Raw genomic sequence first — 23,471 nt, 5'->3', positions numbered from 1 at the left:
TTACTGAACTGTTGAGAGAAAAATCTTCATCAGAGTCCAGTCCAAGCTGTGAATAAACAAAATGGAGACTGCTCCAAAAAGAAAGTTGCAGTTTATTAAAGAGCAAAGCCAGACAGCAATGTGACTCTGGGAAAGCTGACCACATGTATCTGGGAGTGGGGGGGGGTTATACCTTCTTGGGCTTTTGAGGTTATTTCCTGTTCCTCTTTGAGGCTTTGTATTTCCTGTGTTATGTACTTTGACCTGAGTCTGAGTGTGCCCTTTTGGTATTGGTGGGTTAATCCTATTTTGTTTCTTGCCCTTAGAGTTTGGGTGGGGATATGCAGATTTTAGGGGTCTTTGTCTTCCTAATCTCATCAGCTTCTAGCTTCCTGGTTTCAACCTTTCTGAAAGGATTATCACATCTGCATTTCTAAAAGCTGGCCTCTGCCTAGTTTCTGCTTGGGGGAGAGGGTCTGGGGCTGGTTTCTATCTTTTTTTTTAAGATCTTCTCCATTATTCCTTTGGGGAAATATATTCTGCCTTTTTAAATATTTCCCCAAATATTTCTTTCTCTGGATTCTTTCCATGGAACTTCTATTGGACTCCTATTGCTTTTCAACAGATGAATTTTTCTGTCTCCTTCCAAGACTATTAGCTATTCACATGTCCTCCAGCCTTTTGCCTTCAGTATGCTGCCCTCAGGTTCTTTAGGTTTAATAGGTTGATACCCAGTATTTTAATTGTGCCAGTGGCAAATCAGAAGCCAGTAAATTCTTTCATCAATGGGATTATATGGCAATGGCTACCTTCACCAACCAGGAACTTCTCTTTTATGAGCTTTATTTTGGGGAGTTGCAGAAATTTGGAGATCTTCCCCCCTCTTTCTGAGAGAGAGAGAGAGAGAGAGAGAGAGAGAGAGAGAGAGAGAGAGAGAGAGAGCCATTGCAACCTATTGTATATATTAATTTCAAGTCATAATTGCTACATGAATCCTGCCGGTAAATCAATTCTTTTTCTCTTTTCTCTTCTCAAGCCAAATTCCAAATTTGTCCTGAAACCTGGACTTATCATTACAATATTGAAACATGTCAAGCCACCTGCCGAGCCCTCAGTGAGGTTGATGTCACTTGCAAAATCACGTTCCCTCCAGTGGATGGATGCACCTGTGAAGAAGGGACATACCTGGATGACAGTAACAAATGTGTGCCTGCCTCTAAGTGCCCTTGTTACCACAAAGGAACTGCCATTCCATCTGGAGAGGTGGTTCATGAAAATGGCATCATATGGTGAGAGACTTGAAATAAACGTAGTGGTGGGAAATAGCAGAAAGCCATGAATCAAAATGAAACAAAATTATAGGAGGGAGCAAGTTTATTCAACCTTACTTGTGAAGTGACAGTTCAGGGCCACAAATGCCATAGAACAAATAAAACTTCAAATCTGGTGTAGCGCTATTATTTTTACTTGTTACACTGAATGAAGTTAAAAATGGAATGGACATACCTATTGATCAATTTTGTAATATCTTGTAGTATTTCCATTTTTTTCACATTTCCATCTGTAAATATTTTGAGCATTAAAAGATACTTCTAAATGGCCAAATCTGTCTGATCTGAAAACCCAAGCCTTTTGAGAGACAGAAGAACAAAAATTTATTATTTTTGAAAATAGGACAGGAAAACTGAAATAGAACTGAATTTAATTGGTAAAGGAATCACTTTTTTATTGCTTGGTTTAGCTAGGTCAAAGGTAAAGTGGTAAAAGTGGGAGAAGCTGGCATTTGTGTGGATTTGTGGCCCACCCATTTCTGATAAAAATGCTTCACATATCCATAAGAAAGGACCCTATAATAAATGTAATAAATCAGAACTGTAAGCTTATTACACTTATGGCAATATAATAAGCTGTCTTACTCTCTTTCAGTACCTGTGTACAAGGCAAGCTTCAGTGCATTGGGGAAGTGAAACCACAAACAGGTACAACCACCATTTTATTCTGTTTTATTATGATGGTTTTCCAAACTTGTTCAGATCCAGCAAGGGAAATCTATGCCTAAGGCAAGTATAGTATTTAAGTGCAGTACTTTATGAACAATTTTGCTATTTAATTTGTCATAGTAGCACCCCCATCTGGCAATGAGACCATTAAATGGCAGGATTTGTAGAAACTGAACATCTGATTGGTTAATCTAGAAAGAAACATGGAATTAGATCTCCCACAAGAGGAGAATTCCTTGAGCAAAGTTGTTGGCTCAAGATACTCTGGCAACCAAGAGATATGCAACTGGTTTTTCCTCTGTAACATGCAGAGTTTTGATATAGAATGTCCTCGACTCTCCAAACCAGAATTGGGGACTGAGGAGGTTATAAGAGAAGGAGAGCAGCCACTGAAGGTTCACAATCCAACCACTGTTTTTAAAACTAAAGCATGAATATTCATGTGGATTTAATTTGTATACTTCACAAGCAAATTGAAAACTTTGTCAATTACATTAATTTTATGATTATTAAGAGGCATTTTCCAACTTCGGGAAATATGATTCAAAACTAAGAAACTAAACAAAACAAGATTGTGATTCTTCTAACATGAGGTCCAATATTAGTTGTATCCATAAAATCTAATGTTTGTCATAATATAAATTGTGTAATTACCGAGATATAATCTCAAACTGAATCTTTTTTTTTTCTTCCTACCAGTTTGTGACGCTCCTATGATCTACTTTGATTGTGACAATATCACAGCTAATGCTCATGGAGTTGAGTGCCAGAAGAGCTGCCAGACACTTGATATGGGATGTGTAAGTATGGCTAGTTGTAAGTGGATTTTAATAGCTTTTTCAAGTTACATGGGATTGTTTTCTTAATGAAAATGCAGAGCACAAATTTAATAAATAAAACAGCATATTAATAACTGAAATTATTATCAGTTGAGTTAAATATATGAAGCTGTCTGCCAGCAGGTAATTGACTGTAGTGAAAATGGTCTTTCTGTCTCCAAAACTTCCAGCACAACTTGGCACACTATTCTCCTATCACTTTAGGGAGATATTGTCAAATAGAAATCAGTCTGATAGGTCACAAGAGATGATGGTTAATGAAGTACCTAAAAATCTTCTCAGATTTTTCTGAGAGAGAGGAGAACTAACTCTTATGATACAGTAAATCTGCTTAACAAGCATGGCTTAGTCATTTGATTCTATTAAAGGTTATTAAACTTATGCCAAGTCACTGTCCAGAGGTGCATAAAAATAAAATTCAGGGAGCCCTCTTCATATCAAAATTCCTGGAGGAAAGGGAACTTGAAACACCAGTGTACACATTAAAAAAGTAGGAAAAACTGGTGCTAATTTGAAATCACTTTTTCTTTGTATGATATCTTAGAAATGTTACTTCTTGTCCTACAGTTTTGTCAGATAACAATTTTTGTTATTCCTCTATTACTGCAGTATAGCGCACAGTGTGTCTCTGGTTGTGTGTGTCCTGATCAGCTAGTGTCTAATGGTACAGGCAAATGTATACCTGCAGAAGACTGTCCATGCGTTCACAATGAAGCCACATACAAACCAGGAGAAACTATCAAAGATAAATGTAATACTTGGTATGTATGAATTGATGGCTGATATAAAGCTTATTGCATGTATATTGCATTAATGCGCACCTATTAACATCTAGTATGTGTTTGGCTACATAGCACATGCAAGAACCGAAAGTGGATATGCTCTAATAAACCTTGTCTGGAAACTTGCTCAGTTTATGGTGATGGTCATTATATCACCTTTGACGGCAAACGATACAGCTTCAATGGAGAATGTGAATACACACTGATCCAGGTATTAAACTTTTTCTCAAGTTTCTACTATTATAAAGTTCTATTTTCTTTAGCCTTGAGTGTTTGTGTTCATAAAAACTTAATGCCACATTTTTTTCTGCAGAATCAGTGTGGTAAAAATAAGACCAATGTAGAAGCTTTCCGAGTGATCACAGAGAATATCCCCTGTGGTTCTACAGGGACTACCTGCTCAAAAGCCATTAAGGTGTTCACTGGGGTAAGTAACTTAGCAAAAGGTAAAAACATTATGATACCTGTAGTATGAACAAAACATGCAACATGGACAAAGCAACAAAACACGTAATATGAAATCTTTATATAATAAGTGGAAATCTTGAAATAGTTTATGGTAACCAAAGAGCATTATATTTGCAAAAATATCAACCAGCCAATGCAGAACTTGCCAATAATGGAAATTTCCAGCTGAAATTATTAGAAGTAGTGGCATTGATAGGTGGTTTGTGTGGTGTGGGTGGTTTCTGTGTGGGGGTGTGTCTTTGATAAATGTTGATTCCTGGTGACTGCCTGAAAAAAAATCCTGCAGTTTTCTTGGCAAAGTTTTTAGGAAGTAGTTTGCCCTTCCCTATTTCCTAGGGATGAGAGAAAGTGATTGGCCCAAGGTCACCTCATACATAGGATGGGACTAGAACTCATGATCACCTGGTTTCTAGTCTGGTGCCTTAATAACTACATCAAACTGGCTGTCCATTGATAGATATAGGTACAAATATTTATATTGCTTGTATTTTATCTTTTAGAAGTATGAGTTAGTACTTACAGATGGAAAATTTGAGGTGATACAGAGACTTCCTGGTGGAGATGAACTGCCATTCAAGATCCGATACATGGGCAACTACATGGTGATTGAAATTTTTAACGGAGGAGTGATCGTGATATGGGATAGGAAAACCAGTGTGATCATTAAACTCAGCACAGACTTTAAGGTGAGAAAACTGAAGAGTTCTATTCATTTCTGAAGAATTGCACTGAAAAATTACTAGAGAATGAATGACACATTTATAACGTTCCCTTTCTACAGTCAATGAAGAACAATATTTAAGAGTTAAACATGCACATTTAAATATTTAGTTGGCTTATTAAATGGATCCTACTATGTTTCCACTTTACAGTCAACTTAGCTTTATTTTAGTTGATAGAACCATTGATAGTGAAAAAATTGCCATGTAAAAAGCAAAGGGCAAGACAATGTTCTGACATATTATGCAGAGCAGTAAACTTGATCATTATAAATGGCAATTCTCTGTTGACCTTGTTACAGCTAGCATTATTCTTACCTGACTTTTTGGCTTTCTAAGAGCACAGATGATTGGCTATAACATAAATATTTGCATTTCAGAAATATTGCAAATATTTTTATTCTGGTTGACTGACCCCATTTAACATTGGTATTTATATGGAAATTTTAATCATTCCTGATGAATTTTGTGAATAACGGAAGAGGTGTGTGTGTGTGTGTGTGTGTGTGTATACCTTGAATTGATTATCAACATATAACAAAAGCAATACTTGGAAATCACACTGAACTATGGTTCAGTGAAATATGAACAAGCATAGACCTGTGAACTCACATATTCCCTTCCCTAATTTTCTTGTTTCACAATTTTGGCAGCTTCCAGGTGAGTGAACTTCAACTCTCAGAATTCTCATTAATAGCCATACTGCTATGCAATTCTGGGATCTGAAATCTATAGACCTGAAAATTGCCAAGGTTTAGAAACTGAGTTCCCTATGGTTGAAAGAAATGCAAAAGCTTTCATTTCTGTTTCCAGAAGATCAAGGCAGAATACAGAGTACTCACTCCTTGCTTTTTTTTCCCCCAGTGACTATCCCCAGTGATTGGATGAGCAGAAAATAAAAGTACCACTCAGTGAGCATCCATGCCTGAATATAGGGATGAACTTGAGCTTTTCTAGATCTGGACCAGTACTTACACAGACATCACATTAGTAGACAAACTATGATTGACTTTATGATCTGGTTAATTTTGAATCAGTTTTACACCACCTCCCTTCTGAATAGGTTGGGATGAGAACTCCCAAAATCTTGCAGTTATCATGGCCAATAGCTGGAGACATCTATTTAAAGATAGTGTTTGAAAACAAATATTCTAAATCCTGATTGCTGAAGTTGGCTTAATTATTAATGTTAATCATAGTTCTGTGTCCAATCTCAGGACAAGCTCAATATAACCAAAGCTTTTGCATGAGAAAAGACCCATCCGCTCACTCTCTGAAATATAACCTTTCAGTTTTGTTAGGGATACTTGTGCTCCATTCAACTTTTCAAAGTTGGGCTATTCAGTGTATGGTACACAAGTATATGCACACATAACATTGTAGAAAATGTAATTTCATATTTTTGGATTTCTTTTCTTTTTATTTTGAGCAATGCCTGATTCCACTGAAAAGAACTGTATATTTCATGGGATAATTTATCATAGAGTAATTTATCATAGAGCAATAGATTATTTAATAATTTGAGGAACTCAAACAGCTTTTGAGGATATACATTCTCAGAGGGACAACCTTTGATGCTTTTGAAGAAAAAAAATCAATTCTTAAAACAATTTTTGGAATAAATTGGGGCATGCCTATTTCATTGCTATGAAACATAATGCTGTTCCAGGGTAAATAAAAATGTATTGGTTTCATAGATGCCTAATCATTTTTTGAATCCACATTAAGCATTCCTAGACTTGGGTTCATCTTTAACATATACAGTTTTGTGTTCAAACTATGTGTGAGAAATTCTTCGCAAAAATATACTTAAAAGTTCCCTGAGTAGCTGCATATTCCTCAGCATTAAAATGGTTAGGTCTCTAAAGGTAGAACCATCTCTCTCCAGTTTTCAATTTGTTTGTGCTTTTCTCTTGTGCAGGGTCAGGTCTGTGGCCTTTGCGGAAACTATGATGGCAATGACATCAATGATTTCACCACCAGGAGCCAGTCTGTAGTAGGAGATGTCCTGGAGTTTGGTAACAGTTGGAAAGTTTCTCCCACTTGTCCAGATGTCCCAAACAGCCGGGATCCTTGTTCTGCAAATCCCTATAGGAGTTCCTGGGCACAGAGGCAATGTAGCATCATTAACAGCAAGACATTTGCTCTCTGCCATCCTCAGGTAGGAACAGATCCATTTCAGAAGACTAAAGAAGACATTTGAATACACTTTATCCAACACAGGTAATCCTTGACTTATAAGGGTTTGTTTAGTGACAAAAGTTACAACATCACTGAAAATAAGTGACTTATGACCATTTTTCATTGGTCATTCATTGGCTTATAACCATTAGAGCACCCCATAGTCACATCATCAATAGTCGGACACTTGGCAACTGACATATATTTTGACAGTTGCTGTGTCCCAGGATCATGTGATCATTTGTAATCTTCCCAGCTTGCTTCTGACAAGCAAAGTCGATGGGAGAAGCCAGAATCACTTTAATGACTGCAGTGATTCAATTAACAACTATGGGAAGAAAGATCGTAAAAGGAGGCAAAAGTCACTTAACAACCACCTTGCTTAGCAACAGAAATGTTGGGTTCAGTTGGGTTCATAAGTCAAGGTCTACCTGTATATTAATAACATATATGCATGTAATTCCTTAGATGAAGATATAATAGCCGCAACCCAAGCAACTGTAAGGAGATGCTATCATTCTGGCTTTCCAAGGATTACAAAAATAAATAAAACCTTGTTCCAGCATTTTGTAATTCCCAGACAAGGATTCCTTTGTAACTGGAATCCTTTTTCTACCAACTCTGTACTCTCAGGCTCTGCTTATTCTTTGGCAAACCTGACATGGTAGCAGGAGGGGGCAATAAATATGGTTGCTAATAGATCTTGGTGGTATAATATGAAGTGGATATTGTACATATTGCTTTCAGAAACTTTTAGCAGTGCTTAAGCTATCCACAAGTATATCTACATTCCTTTTTAATTAATCCTAAGTGACATCTCCCCAAAGCATTTGGGAACATTAATAACTGAAACACATTTCTGAGTGCTCTCTAATATGAAGCATTAATGGTGGATCTAATCTTGCTCTAAACCTAGGCTAAATCCCCTGAATATTTTTTTCATAACCTAATCTTTAATCATTTTACATCTAAGTAGCATTACATTGCATTACTGGTGGGCTACTAAAAATATTATCTCCATTTTTGCAATGTGCAACCATTTAAATCAATAATTAAGTCAATAATTTCTACAGGAGGAAATTAGAAACAGATCCCACTATGGTTCAGCTTTGTATCCTTGATAGTAACAGGTCCAATAATTGTTGCTTGTGAACTGTTCCTTAATAGATTTATAGAATACCTTTTTGTTTCATTGCAAATTGCATCCTGATCTATTGCTAATGACAGATGATTCATAATTGTTTCATATCTACTAGTTGTATCCCAAAACTACTGCTTTCATAACTATAACAAATTGCTTTGTCCATGCAGTTGGGCATAATTCAACAAATAGTACTGTACAAATGAAAGAATACCGATCAATACTGTCAGTTCTCCAGAAGTATTTGGTTGGAAACATAAGAATGGCAACTGGGAGAAAATATCTCCCCACCCTTTACCAAACTCACCAACCCAAACTAAGGCACATACTGAATTAGGTTCATTATTTTTCTACCAGGTTGAACCAACTAAATATTACGAAGCGTGTGTATCTGATGCCTGTGCTTGTGACACTGGAGGAGACTGTGAATGCTTCTGTACAGCTGTGGCTGCATATGCACAGGCATGTCAGGAGGCTGGTGCATGCATCTCTTGGAGAACTCCATCCATCTGTCGTGAGTATATTTCCCAGGAAGGTTGAAGGTGGAAATAAGGAGTAGAACGTAGTTATAATTTGTTCATTTCTCAGGACCACACCAAACAGGATTTTTAATACTACAAAACCATCACCATTGGACTTACGTTGAGTCCTCTGAATGTATGCAAATGCTGTAATGTATTACCTTTCAGGGCTGATGGTTACATTTAGTATTTCACATCTTTACTGCAAACTTGTATCTCCATCTCAGCCCAATCCAGAAAGACAGAAATGCAGTATTTCTGTGAATATCACTGGCAATGTATTCATACTCAGGTTTTACTTGCACATGTGATTTTGTGGAAGGAGTATCTGAGTCCCTAAATATTTTGAATTACTTTAAGTTGAGATTTATTGAACCATGGTGCTACTACATGGCTAGAATGGCTATGCTCAGACATGTCCTCAAACTAAGAAAGCCTTGCTAGATTGGTAGGGAAGATATACCTATGTCATATGACTATGGTGAGATGAGAAGAGTAAATGCAAGAGAACATTTCGAAACAGAATAATAATTCTTGAACAAGTTGTAATTGTTCCAGTGTATAATGGAGTAGAATTTCCCCTGACCCCGCTATTAGATTCAAAGAATATTCAGTCCAAAGTCCTGTTTGCTATCCATGGGACAATGAGTTCGGTGAAAACTCTGACATCTCGTGAGGCTTAAGGATTACCAAAAGATTTAAGCCATTTTTAGCTTACAAATTGCATGAATGTATATCAGATTCTGTGGATGCCACTCAGCACTATATTGTTGATTACCTATCTCCCAGAAGTAACTGCCGCTGATTTTAGTTGGAGTTCCTCCAAAAACAAGCCCATATGGAACAATAGGAGATGTCCTCTCATAGTATTAGATTCAAGGGCACTTATTCTAAGATAGCAATCTTTATTTTATGATGTTATCAAGTAAGAAAATGCAATACCATTCATCATATTAAAGAATATCACAAGGAATATCTCTTGTAAAACAAACACATTTCTCTTGATCTCTTTGTTTCTTTCCAGCTTTATTCTGTGATTACTACAATAAACAAGGAGAGTGTGAATGGCATTATCAACCTTGTGGTTCTTCTTGCATGAAGACCTGTAGGAATCCACATAATTGTTCACTTGAAATATATGACTTGGAAGGTACAGTGTTTACGCATCTTATCTTTGATGTGCAACAATGAAAAAAAGCTGAAAACTGCATTAATTGTTCTAATTACTATAGTGGGAACTATTCAAGACTTGTTTAAGAAGTGAGGATATAATTTTTCCAGTAACTGTTTATACACACAGTGTTAAATTTATGAAAAATTGATTTGCTCAATTGTGAATTATTCAAGTTTAGTACTATGGATGCATGCAGTTTTGCACATGCTAACAAATAGAAAATAATACTTGGTTTGAACTTAAAAAGTTATTTCTACCCCCCCCAAAAAAAACCTCACTTTTACCTGATTTGTCTGCATAACGTTTATTTTTTTAAGCCTAATTTTGAAAAATGTTTGGAACTGTTTGCTCTTCTATCAAGCTTTGAAGATTAGATTTTGTTAAAATTCCTCACACATCTCTATTTTATTGCCTACTTTGCTTGTTTTATCTGGTGAAGAGCTTACATTAAGTTCTGTTTCTTATTGTAGGGTGCTATCCAAACTGTCCAGCCGATAAACCCTACTTTAATGAAGATGAGATGGATTGTGTCTCCCTTGATAAGTGTGGCTGCTTTGATGGCAAAGGAAACTATTATAAACCAGGAGAAAAATTGCCTTCAGAAAAGAGCTGTCAGTCATGGTAAGACTTATGCTTAAAGTGTTAGGATTATGAAGTTTGTTTGTTTGTTTGTTTATTCATCAAATTTATACAGCCGCTCATCTCACCAAAGGTGACTCTGGGTGATGCACAACAATGGATAAAGCAAGAAGTGTAAACTAGCAAATACAAATATAAAAAAAAACATTGTAATAAATATTCCAAACCCCCAAAATACAACCATAAGTAAAGGGAAGATTTTAAAAAGTGGCTTCCTTATCAGTAGAGCCATCTAGACAAATTTCCTGTTTTGTGGCAACCCCAGGTCTGGTCCCATGATCAAGTCCTAAGGGCCTCTGAGAATATCAAAAGGGTAAGGCCAGTCCAATTTGGGAAGGGAAAAATACTAATTAATCAATTGCCACAGTGGAGAAGGCACAGTAGAGAAGGCATCAAGTGTAGATCTCTAGCTGATGGTATCTGCAGTATCCCTTCTCTGCAAGATCTGATGGGGTGGGCTAATATAAGTGGAGAGAGACAGTCCTTCAGATAGCCCATCCCAAAGGGCTTTAAAGGTTAAAAGCAGCATCTTGAATTGGAACTGGGAGCAAACTGGCAACCAGCACAGCTCACAGAACAGAGCTGCAATGGGTGTTATTTTGTCAGTACACATAACTGTTCACACCACTGTATTCTGTACCAATTGAAGCATCCAGATAACTTAAAGATCTGACAGAGGCCTTACATAAAATAGCATTATGATTCATAAAACAGGAGCAAAAATTAACAGGCAACATTGTGAAATACTCTTCTGAGGATCAATTTCTTGAAAAAATGCCATATTGTTAATGCACTCTACTCTGTATTCATCTCATCCTAAGGTAGACCAAGAGCTTGCTCAAATCATTTCAAATTGACATTTATTCTTTTTCTGATACTAGCTATTTTGTTCCAGTTAGGCCACAGGATCCTCTTCCCCATTCTCTACCACCAGTCTTGTGAAGAGACACATTTTCTGAAATAATTAATAAAACTTACTTTATTAAAGGGAAATATTTTATTTAAGGGAAAAATATTTATAAATAATTTTATTATTCCCTTAATTTTATTTCAGGGGAAAATAAGAATTCCCCAAAGAAAATGGTCAATCTGTTTATAAATTCTGAATTTGCCAGGAAGCTTTTTTTTTTCAGAAATTTTGTCAGGATATTTCCATACAATGAATTGGATCTGCTTGTAATAATGTATTGGTTTCTGCATGATTCTATTCCAATTGTACATAAGTACATTTGCTTTAGCCTATTGTGCTTTTCAAAATGGTGAACAGCCTTTTAGCCTGTGCTCATTTGTTTCCTTGCAGTTATTGTTCAATGGACAGTGAAGAGGACTGCAGATATGATGAAAATGGTAAGCAGACTGTGTCGATTTGATGTGGGTTGTGATTATTTGCATCAGCCATTGTGAGAATTGAAACAACCTTAATAACCAATTGATTATTATTATTTTTTTGAATGACAGAATGCTACTGTATCTATGAAGGAAAGATAAGCAAACCTGGCGAGATCATCTATAATACAACCGATGGCATTGGAGGGTGCATCACTGCAATTTGCAGTCAAAATGGCACAATTGAGAGGAACATCTTTCCATGTCCCACAACCCCTACCAGTATACCCACTGCTACTGTCTTTGTATTTACTAACACCACTTCACCAGCAAGTACTACTTCAGGTACAAATTCTAACAGATTATCTTTTTCCTTAATAAATGAAATGAAACAAAATTAATGTTGGCCCTATTAGTATAGAAATTTTAATACATTTTAGCGTGTGTACAATATGTTACTGTCCATAACATGCAAACTCATGATGTCTGTGATAAAAAGATTCAGAAAAGTGATATATTTTCATTTTTAAAAACAAATTGATTCATTTAATCTACTTTAGTTGCAAAAACAGTTTGATGAGAATGCTGAGAATTCCTTAGAAAGTTCCTGTCATAGATTTAAGTGGAGACATAGGGGGAAAAAACCGTTATCATATATGAGCCCCTGAAGTTAGAAATAAAAATATTCAAAATATGCATAAACTTGTAAAATGGACTTTTCAGCATGCTATAGATATGAGGTGGAGGAGACTCTATAAACAGCTTACCAGTTTTGCTACTGAGAAAGGTTGTTTTATGGAGAAGAGAGTTTAGGTTGGAGATCTAATTAGGTACCCCACATTTCTACATTACAGCAACATAGTAGAATATCATGGAAAATAAACCATTTGTCCTATTGCCATGGTATCATATGAAACATTTTAACTACTAGGACTTCTGAATCATGTCCATTTTGTCTGAGACTAAGTTGAGATGATTTATTCTGCTGCTGCTGAAGCAATGCAATCCCACTCATGTTTTAAAATAAATGTTTTAATATTTACTTTTAGATATTAAAATAAAGCTTTAATTGCTTGCTGTGTATATTCTTCTATTCAATATATTAAATATGTAAAAGTGCTTCTGCTTAGCAAGTGCTGAGGGTAATGTGAAATCAAAAATACCAAGTAAGTTATCACAAAATCAAGGAATGACTCAGAAAAAAATGGCACTCTCACTTATTTGTTCTCAGACACCATGCTGAAAATTATTGCTCCTCATTGCCATTAGCAACAGGAAAGCAATGATCTTGAGTAGAATGTCCTGGAAGGGGAGCCGATTAGACTTCCTGTAACTGTTTGCCATCACAACAACCTTGCTGAAGATCACTGTTTCCTCATGGTTTTGTGAGAGCCTAAAAGAAGGATTCCCCCCCCCCCAAAGCCACTGAGAGGAAAAAGGAGGAAACTCTGTGTGTAACCACTGACCTTATTACCACACATGGTCTCTGGCCTCAAAAAACTGTTCTGAGACACATTTGTTTCAGGTTATCATTTAAATGCTCACAATTATTAAAAAAATATTCATTGGAACTGGATGAAGCATATTAATTTATCTTTCTAATATCTTTGCAGTGCCCATGACTACCTCTGTCTGTGTTCAGGAAGTGTGTCATTGGTCAGCGTGGTATGATGGGATGCAGCCTGGCTTAGGAAACAACGATGGAGATTTTGAAACTTTTGACAATCTAACAGCCAAAGGCTACCAAGTTTGCAAAAATCCAAAAGCCGTTGAATGTAGAGCAGAGAAATTCCCCAATACTCCATTAACTACACTGGACCAGAAGGTAGAATGCAGCAGAACAGTTGGATTAATTTGTCATAATATGGACCAGTATCCAGAAATCTGCCACAATTATCAAATCAAAATTCTATGCTGTAGCTTTGTACCATGTGGCAATTATACTACAGCTTCCACACCTGAAACCACCACGGTCTCTCCAGTTCAAACAACTACAGTACCAGCTACTATTTTGACAAGTACCACTGCTTTCACAAGTACAATGAAAGTAACCACTAGCATCTTAACAACAACCCCAGAAACCACTTTTTTACCTACTAGCATTACAGTCCCATCTACCACAGAGCCTGGATCTCCAACAACAGAAATAATGAGAAAAACAACGTGCATACCTATCTGCAAATGGACAGAATGGTATGATGTGCATTTTCCTACACTGGATAATGAAGGAGATTTTGAAACATATGAGATTATCAGAGCCACAGGAAAAGATATCTGTGAAAACCCAGAACATATAAAATGCAGAGCTGAGAAATTCCCTAATAAAACTATTGATGAAGTTGGCCAAAATGTCCAGTGCAACATATCATTTGGATTGGTTTGCAGAAATGAAGATCAGTCAGGAATGCTGCAAATATGTTTTAACTATCAAATTAAAGTGTATTGCTGCAACAATGAATGCTTGACCACTCCTACAGAAACTTCAACCAGGGTCACAACACCTCAAACAACTTCTACTATCATTACTACAACTTTAGGAACAACAAATCCAAATATCACAACACCACAAATTACATCTACCTCAGTTCCAGAGACAACTACAATTACGTTACATCCTGTCACTACTAAATATACAACCATACTTTCTACTACAAAACCTTCAATGACAACTACCTCTATGCAACCAAGTTCCACTGCAGCTCCTCTAACTACAACATTTCTTCCAACAAAAGGTACACTGTCAACCACATCTGAACCAACCACAGTAACAACGACAGTACCTCTTCCAACTACGACACAAACACAAATACCTACAACAATTTTAACAACAGGTATACCTTGCACTGAGGAAAAATGTGAATGGTCCCAGTGGTATGATGTAAGTTACCCAGGCAATGAACCTGATGATGGGGATTTTGAAACTTTTAAAAATATAACAGACAAAGGACATGAAATTTGTAAAGCACCCAAAAAAGTTGAATGTGAAGCATTAAAGTATCCGAATGCAACACTTGAAGAACTGAAACAAAAAGTTACATGTGATACAAAAATAGGACTCATATGTTATAATAAAGACCAAATATCACAAATTTGCTACAATTACAAGATCAGAATTCAATGCTGCAAAATTATATTTGTACCATGCCCAACAACACCAATCCCCAAAATAACTACTACATCACTGAAAACAACAAAAATTCCTACATCAGTAGTAACAACAACACAAATAGTAAATAAGACAACAGAAAAACAAATTGTTACACAATACCACACAACAAAGCTGCCATCTACAGCACCTCAGATAGTGGAAACAACAACTGTACCACCCACCACCACTTCTAGCTCCACTCTTCCAGTTTCAACCACAACTCCCTTTGGAACAACAACACGGGAAGTGATAACCACAACTGTACCTCAAACCACCTCAACAGTGATTACCAGCACCAGAATTACCCCCAAAGAAACAACTCCCGCCACCACAACTGTTATCACTCCCACTAAGCCCATAGTGACCACAACTGCTTTACCCACCACTACCCAGTTACCCACACCAACAACAACTCTCACTACGACCACACCACCAACGACCACATGTGCTCCCATCATCTGCCAGTGGTCAGAATGGTTTGATGTTGACTTTCCCACTTCTGGACCCGAAGGAGGAGACCTTGAAACCTACAGCAATATCCGAGCCGCGGGAGGCAGATTCTGTGAAAAGCCTATAAATATACGATGTCAAGCTGTAAACCACCCAGACCTAAGCATCGAACAGCTTGGTCAAGTAGTTCAGTGTGATGTCACAGTTGGACTGGAATGCCACAATGAAAAACAAACTGGAGAAGTTAAGCAATGCTTTAATTATAGGGTAAGTGTGCTTTGTTGTGAAGAAAACCCCGAATGCAAAACAACAACTGTACCACCCACCACCACTTCTAGCTCCACTCTTCCCGTTTCAACCACAACTCCCTTTGGAACAACAACACGGGAAGTGATAACCACAACTGTACCTCAAACCACCTCAACAGTGATTACCACCACCAGAACTACCCCCAAAGAAACAACTCCCGCCACCACAACTGTTATCACTCCCACTAAGCCCATAGTGACCACAACTGCTTTACCCACCACTACCCAGTTACCCACACCAACAACAACTCTCACTACGACCACACCACCAACGACCACATGTGCTCCCATCATCTGCCAGTGGTCAGAATGGTTTGATGTTGACTTTCCCACTTCTGGACCCGAAGGAGGAGACCTTGAAACCTACAGCAATATCCGAGCCGCGGGAGGCAGATTCTGTGAAAAGCCTATAAATATACGATGCCAAGCTGTAAACCACCCAGACCTAAGCATCGAACAGCTTGGTCAAGTCGTTCAGTGTGATGTCAAAGTTGGACTGATATGCTACAATAAAGAACAAACTGGGAAAGTTCAGCAATGCTTTAATTATAGGGTAAGTGTGCTTTGTTGTGAAGAAAACCCCGAATGCAAAACAACAACCGTACCACCCATCACCACTTCTAGCTCCACTCTTCCAATTTCAACCACAACTCCCTTTGGAACAACAACACGGGAAGTGATAACCACAACTGTACCTCAAACCACCTCAACAGTGATTACCACCACCAGAACTACCCCCAAAGAAACAACTCCCGCCACCACAACTGTTATCACTCCCACTAAGCCCATAGTGACCACAACTGCTTTACCCACCACTACCCAGTTACCCACACCAACAACAACTCTCACTACGACCACACCACCAACGACCACATGTGCTCCCATCATCTGCCAGTGGTCAGAATGGTTTGATGTTGACTTTCCCACTTCTGGACCCGAAGGAGGAGACCTTGAAACCTACAGCAATATCCGAGCCGCGGGAGGCAGATTCTGTGAAAAGCCTATAAATATACGATGCCAAGCTGTAAACCACCCAGACCTAAGCATCGAACAGCTTGGTCAAGTCGTTCAGTGTGATGTCACAGTTGGACTGATATGCTACAATAAAGAACAAACTGGGAAAGTTCAGCAATGCTTTAATTATAGGGTAAGTGTGCTTTGTTGTGAAGAAAACCCCGAATGCAAAACAACAACCGTACCACCCACCACCACCTCTAGCTCCACTCTTCCCGTTTCAACCACAACTCCCTTTGGAACAACAACACGGGAAGTGATAACCACAACTGTACCTCAAACCACCTCAACAGTGATTACCAGCACCAGAACTACCCCCAAAGAAACAACTCCCGCCACCACAATTGTTATCACTCCCACTAAGCCCATAGTGACCACAACTGCTTTACCCACCACTACCCAGTTACCCACACCAACAACAACTCTCACTACGACAACCCCACCAACGACCACATGTGCTCCCGTCACCTGCCAGTGGTCAGAATGGTTTGATGTTGACTTTCCCACTTCTGGACCCGAAGGAGGAGACCTTGAAACCTACAGCAATATCCGAGCCACGGGAGGCAGATTCTGTGAAAAGCCTATAAATATACGATGTCAAGCTGTAAACCACCCAGACCTAAGCATCGAACAGCTTGGTCAAGTCGTTCAGTGTGATGTCACAGTTGGACTGATATGCTACAATAAAGAACAAACTGGGAAAGTTCAGCAATGCTTTAATTATAGGGTAAGTGTGCTTTGTTGTGAAGAAAACCCCGAATGCAAAACAACAACCGTACCACCCACCACCACCTCTAGTTCCACTCTTCCCGTTTCAACCACAACTCCCTTTGGAACAACAACACGGGAAGTGATAACCACAAGTGTACCTCAAACCACCTCAACAGTGATTACCACCACCAGAACTACCCCCAAAGAAACAACTCCCGCCACCACAACTGTTATCACTCCCACTAAGCCCATAGTGACCACAACTGCTTTACCCACCACTACCCAGTTACCCACACCAACAACAACTCTCACTACGACAACCCCACCAACGACCACATGTGCTCCCGTCACCTGCCAGTGGTCAGAATGGTTTGATGTTGACTTTCCCACTTCTGGACCCGAAGGAGGAGACCTTGAAACCTACAGCAATATCCGAGCCGCGGGAGGCAGATTCTGTGAAAAGCCTATAAATATACGATGTCAAGCTGTAAACCACCCAGACCTAAGCATCGAACAGCTTGGTCAAGTCGTTCAGTGTGATGTCACAGTTGGACTGATATGCTACAATAAAGAACAAACTGGGAAAGTTCAGCAATGCTTTAATTATAGGGTAAGTGTGCTTTGTTGTGAAGAAAACCCCGAATGCAAAACAACAACCGTACCACCCACCACCACCTCTAGCTCCACTCTTCCCGTTTCAACCACAACTCCCTTTGGAACAACAACACGGGAAGTGATAACCACAACTGTACCTCAAACCACCTCAACAGTGATTACCAGCACCAGAACTACCCCCAAAGAAACAACTCCCGCCACCACAACTGTTATCACTCCCACTAAGCCCATAGTGACCACAACTGCTTTACCCACCACTACCCAGTTACCCACACCAACAACAACTCTCACTACGACAACCCCACCAACGACCACATGTGCTCCCGTCACCTGCCAGTGGTCAGAATGGTTTGATGTTGACTTTCCCACTTCTGGACCCGAAGGAGGAGACCTTGAAACCTACAGCAATATCCGAGCCACGGGAGGCAGATTCTGTGAAAAGCCTATAAATATACGATGTCAAGCTGTAAACCACCCAGACCTAAGCATCGAACAGCTTGGTCAAGTCGTTCAGTGTGATGTCACAGTTGGACTGATATGCTACAATAAAGAACAAACTGGGAAAGTTCAGCAATGCTTTAATTATAGGGTAAGTGTGCTTTGTTGTGAAGAAAACCCCGAATGCAAAACAACAACCGTACCACCCACCACCACCTCTAGCTCCACTCTTCCCGTTTCAACCACAACTCCCTTTGGAACAACAACACGGGAAGTGATAACCACAACTGTACCTCAAACCACCTCAACAGTGATTACCACCACCAGAACTACCCCCAAAGAAACAACTCCCGCCACCACAACTGTTATCACTCCCACTAAGCCCATAGTGACCACAACTGCTTTACCCACCACTACCCAGTTACCCACACCAACAACAACTCTCACTACGACAACCCCACCAACGACCACATGTGCTCCCGTCACCTGCCAGTGGTCAGAATGGTTTGATGTTGACTTTCCCACTTCTGGACCCGAAGGAGGAGACCTTGAAACCTACAGCAATATCCGAGCCGCGGGAGGCAGATTCTGTGAAAAGCCTATAAATATACGATGTCAAGCTGTAAACCACCCAGACCTAAGCATCGAACAGCTTGGTCAAGTCGTTCAGTGTGATGTCACAGTTGGACTGATATGCTACAATAAAGAACAAACTGGGAAAGTTCAGCAATGCTTTAATTATAGGGTAAGTGTGCTTTGTTGTGAAGAAAACCCCGAATGCAAAACAACAACCGTACCACCCACCACCACCTCTAGCTCCACTCTTCCCGTTTCAACCACAACTCCCTTTGGAACAACAACACGGGAAGTGATAACCACAACTGTACCTCAAACCACCTCAACAGTGATTACCACCACCAGAACTACCCCCAAAGAAACAACTCCCGCCACCACAACTGTTATCACTCCCACTAAGCCCATAGTGACCACAACTGCTTTACCCACCACTACCCAGTTACCCACACCAACAACAACTCTCACTACGACAACCCCACCAACGACCACATGTGCTCCCGTCACCTGCCAGTGGTCAGAATGGTTTGATGTTGACTTTCCCACTTCTGGACCCGAAGGAGGAGACCTTGAAACCTACAGCAATATCCGAGCCGCGGGAGGCAGATTCTGTGAAAAGCCTATAAATATACGATGTCAAGCTGTAAACCACCCAGACCTAAGCATCGAACAGCTTGGTCAAGTCGTTCAGTGTGATGTCACAGTTGGACTGATATGCTACAATAAAGAACAAACTGGGAAAGTTCAGCAATGCTTTAATTATAGGGTAAGTGTGCTTTGTTGTGAAGAAAACCCCGAATGCAAAACAACAACCGTACCACCCACCACCACCTCTAGCTCCACTCTTCCCGTTTCAACCACAACTCCCTTTGGAACAACAACACGGGAAGTGATAACCACAACTGTACCTCAAACCACCTCAACAGTGATTACCACCACCAGAACTACCCCCAAAGAAACAACTCCCGCCACCACAACTGTTATCACTCCCACTAAGCCCATAGTGACCACAACTGCTTTACCCACCACTACCCAGTTACCCACACCAACAACAACTCTCACTACGACAACCCCACCAACGACCACATGTGCTCCCGTCACCTGCCAGTGGTCAGAATGGTTTGATGTTGACTTTCCCACTTCTGGACCCGAAGGAGGAGACCTTGAAACCTACAGCAATATCCGAGCCGCGGGAGGCAGATTCTGTGAAAAGCCTATAAATATACGATGTCAAGCTGTAAACCACCCAGACCTAAGCATCGAACAGCTTGGTCAAGTCGTTCAGTGTGATGTCACAGTTGGACTGATATGCTACAATAAAGAACAAACTGGGAAAGTTCAGCAATGCTTTAATTATAGGGTAAGTGTGCTTTGTTGTGAAGAAAACCCCGAATGCAAAACAACAACCGTACCACCCACCACCACCTCTAGCTCCACTCTTCCCGTTTCAACCACAACTCCCTTTGGAACAACAACACGGGAAGTGATAACCACAACTGTACCTCAAACCACCTCAACAGTGATTACCACCACCAGAACTACCCCCAAAGAAACAACTCCCGCCACCACAACTGTTATCACTCCCACTAAGCCCATAGTGACCACAACTGCTTTACCCACCACTACCCAGTTACCCACACCAACAACAACTCTCACTACGACAACCCCACCAACGACCACATGTGCTCCCGTCACCTGCCAGTGGTCAGAATGGTTTGATGTTGACTTTCCCACTTCTGGACCCGAAGGAGGAGACCTTGAAACCTACAGCAATATCCGAGCCGCGGGAGGCAGATTCTGTGAAAAGCCTATAAATATACGATGTCAAGCTGTAAACCACCCAGACCTAAGCATCGAACAGCTTGGTCAAGTCGTTCAGTGTGATGTCACAGTTGGACTGATATGCTACAATAAAGAACAAACTGGGAAAGTTCAGCAATGCTTTAATTATAGGGTAAGTGTGCTTTGTTGTGAAGAAAACCCCGAATGCAAAACAACAACCGTACCACCCACCACCACCTCTAGCTCCACTCTTCCCGTTTCAACCACAACTCCCTTTGGAACAACAACACGGGAAGTGATAACCACAACTGTACCTCAAACCACCTCAACAGTGATTACCACCACCAGAACTACCCCCAAAGAAACAACTCCCGCCACTACAACTGTTATCACTCCCACTAAGCCCATAGTGACCACAACTGCTTTACCCACCACTACCCAGTTACCCACACCAACAACAACTCTCACTACGACCACACCACCAATGACCACATGTGCTCCCATCATCTGCCAGTGGTCAGAATGGTTTGATGTTGACTTTCCCACTTCTGGACCCGAAGGAGGAGACCTTGAAACCTACAGCAATATCCGAGCCGCGGGAGGCAGATTCTGTGAAAAGCCTATAAATATACGATGTCAAGCTGTAAACCACCCAGACCTAAGCATCGAACAGCTTGGTCAAGTCGTTCAGTGTGATGTCACAGTTGGACTGGAATGCCACAATAAAAAACAAACTGGGAAAGTTAAACAATGCTTTAATTATAGGGTAAGTGTGCTTTGTTGTGAAGAAAACCCTGAATGCAAAAGAACAACCGTACCACCCACCACCACTTCTAGCTCTACTCTTCCAGTTTCAACCACAACTCCCTTTGGAACCATGACACAGGAAGTGATAACCACAACTGTAGCTCAAACCACCTCGAGTAGTACATCTTCAACCACCACCGTTGGAAGCAGCACAAGTTATTGCTTTTGCCAAATTGGCGAAAAGGTTTATATGCCTGGTAAGTGTTTATTATAAACTGTTATGTTTTTGTCTGCTCCATTTTTGAATTTTGTGTATTTATTTGCTTATTTAAATTTATAGCCAGCCATCTTGGGTAATAGCTCTGGGTCGCTTACAATTCAAAAATGTTATTACAGTAAAAATACTAAGACCTATTTCATAAAATAATAAAGATATCTAAATTAAATACACATAATAGCTAGTTAAATGTCCTTTTATTATTATAGTGGGGAAATTAAGACTTTGAGACATTTAGCACCCCAGGTATTGAAACAATGACTGATTTCTAGGGTCTAGCAAAAGGCTAACAGAGTTGGGCCATTTCAATAGGTGGAGGGAATATGTTCCATAGAGCATGGATCACTGTGGAAAAAGCTAATTTTCCCTTTTTATGGCCTCTGTTATCTCCATCGTTGATATTTTTCCATTTAATATGTTTTGAATATTTTGTGGAATTTTTGGTAGATCTGCTTTTTTTAAGTACTGATGTATTTTTTTGTTTTGAAGTTTCCTCTATATATCATAAAGTGTCTCATAAAAATCTTTGATGGTTTTTTAAACTGTGCCATTTTCAAACTGTAATTCACCTTTTGAGTCTTGCAACTTGTTCATCAGTTTTTTCTTTTTCTTTTTTCAATTTATATGCTAACCATCTCTCCCTGGTTTATTGGCATTTTCAAAGAAGTTCTGTTTAGCCCTTTTAATTTGTTGAGCCATTGTTTCCGCCTCTACTAGGTTTAATTAATGTTTTATTATTTCCATTTGCTTTTTAAGTTTTTTCTTTTGTGGGTTTATTTGTAGTTCTAATTGTAATTTCCTAAATTCTTCCTTCAACTTTAACTGTTGTTATTTTCTTTCTTTGTTCTTTTTAGCAATATAGGTTATAGCCAGCCCTCTAAAATATGCTTTAGCTATATCCCACACATTTTGAAGATATATCTGTTCTTTGTTATTTATTTTTTGGGGGGGAAGTCCATTTCCTTTGTCACCAGTTGTATAAATTATTTTTCTTTCAATATAGATTTGTTCAGGGACCATCTTAGTTTTTTCTTGGCTCCTCTCCAAGTCACCTTTATTGGATTATGATTTGCCCAGATATTAGTTTCTATCTCTATTTCTTGTATCATCATGCTAAGTTTAGAGGATATCCATATTATATCAATTCTAGACCATTATTTGTGTCTATTTGAATAAAATCTATATTGCAATTTTTTTGGATTTTTCTCTTCATATGTCTTGAATACAAATTTCTTCTGCCATTTTAGAAAAGGCTTTAGGTAATATATTTCTTCCTTTCTTCCCTATTTTAGTGCTTTTATAGTCCGAAGTTCCATTTGCTATTGCATTAAAGTTTCCCATTATACAAAAATTTTGATATTCCAATTCTAATATTTTTAATGTAATTTTTGATAAAAATTCTTCTTATTTATCATTTGGTGCATATATTGCTACCATCAGTATCTGTTTTTGGTTCATCATTATTTCCATCATTACTATTCTTCTCTCTTAATCCGCATAAATTTGTTTATAGTTCATTGTTTCTTTAATATATAGAGCTATTCCTCTTTTCTTTTGTTGTGCTAATGCAAAATGGAGTTTGCCAATTTTCGATTGTTCTAACAGTTTATAGTGTTGTCTCTTAATATGTGTTTGGAGG

At 39.1% G+C, this 23,471-nt stretch overlaps 1 protein-coding gene across 1 annotated transcript in view; it reads left to right on the top strand.

Moving 5' to 3' along the window:
* LOC120316556 (mucin-5AC-like) overlaps positions 1 to 23,471 on the top strand; it is an 82,878-nt gene that overhangs the window by 31,503 nt on the left and 27,904 nt on the right. The window contains exons 18-31 of the mRNA XM_039362289.1: positions 1,016 to 1,268; positions 1,906 to 1,958; positions 2,679 to 2,779; positions 3,428 to 3,579; positions 3,673 to 3,811; positions 3,914 to 4,027; positions 4,569 to 4,754; positions 6,709 to 6,948; positions 8,467 to 8,623; positions 9,655 to 9,780; positions 10,275 to 10,425; positions 11,744 to 11,790; positions 11,902 to 12,114; positions 13,383 to 21,812. Of these exons, the coding sequence (XP_039218223.1) occupies positions 1,016 to 1,268; positions 1,906 to 1,958; positions 2,679 to 2,779; positions 3,428 to 3,579; positions 3,673 to 3,811; positions 3,914 to 4,027; positions 4,569 to 4,754; positions 6,709 to 6,948; positions 8,467 to 8,623; positions 9,655 to 9,780; positions 10,275 to 10,425; positions 11,744 to 11,790; positions 11,902 to 12,114; positions 13,383 to 21,812 (10,362 nt within the window). The remainder of the gene's footprint in view (positions 1 to 1,015; positions 1,269 to 1,905; positions 1,959 to 2,678; positions 2,780 to 3,427; positions 3,580 to 3,672; positions 3,812 to 3,913; positions 4,028 to 4,568; positions 4,755 to 6,708; positions 6,949 to 8,466; positions 8,624 to 9,654; positions 9,781 to 10,274; positions 10,426 to 11,743; positions 11,791 to 11,901; positions 12,115 to 13,382; positions 21,813 to 23,471) is intronic.

Source organism: Crotalus tigris, unplaced genomic scaffold, assembly GCF_016545835.1.
Source record: "Crotalus tigris isolate CLP2741 ecotype Arizona unplaced genomic scaffold, ASM1654583v1 scf7180000019415.609845, whole genome shotgun sequence".
Taxonomy (NCBI): Eukaryota; Metazoa; Chordata; class Lepidosauria; order Squamata; family Viperidae; genus Crotalus; species Crotalus tigris.
This window is presented reverse-complemented; position numbering and strand designations above follow the sequence as displayed.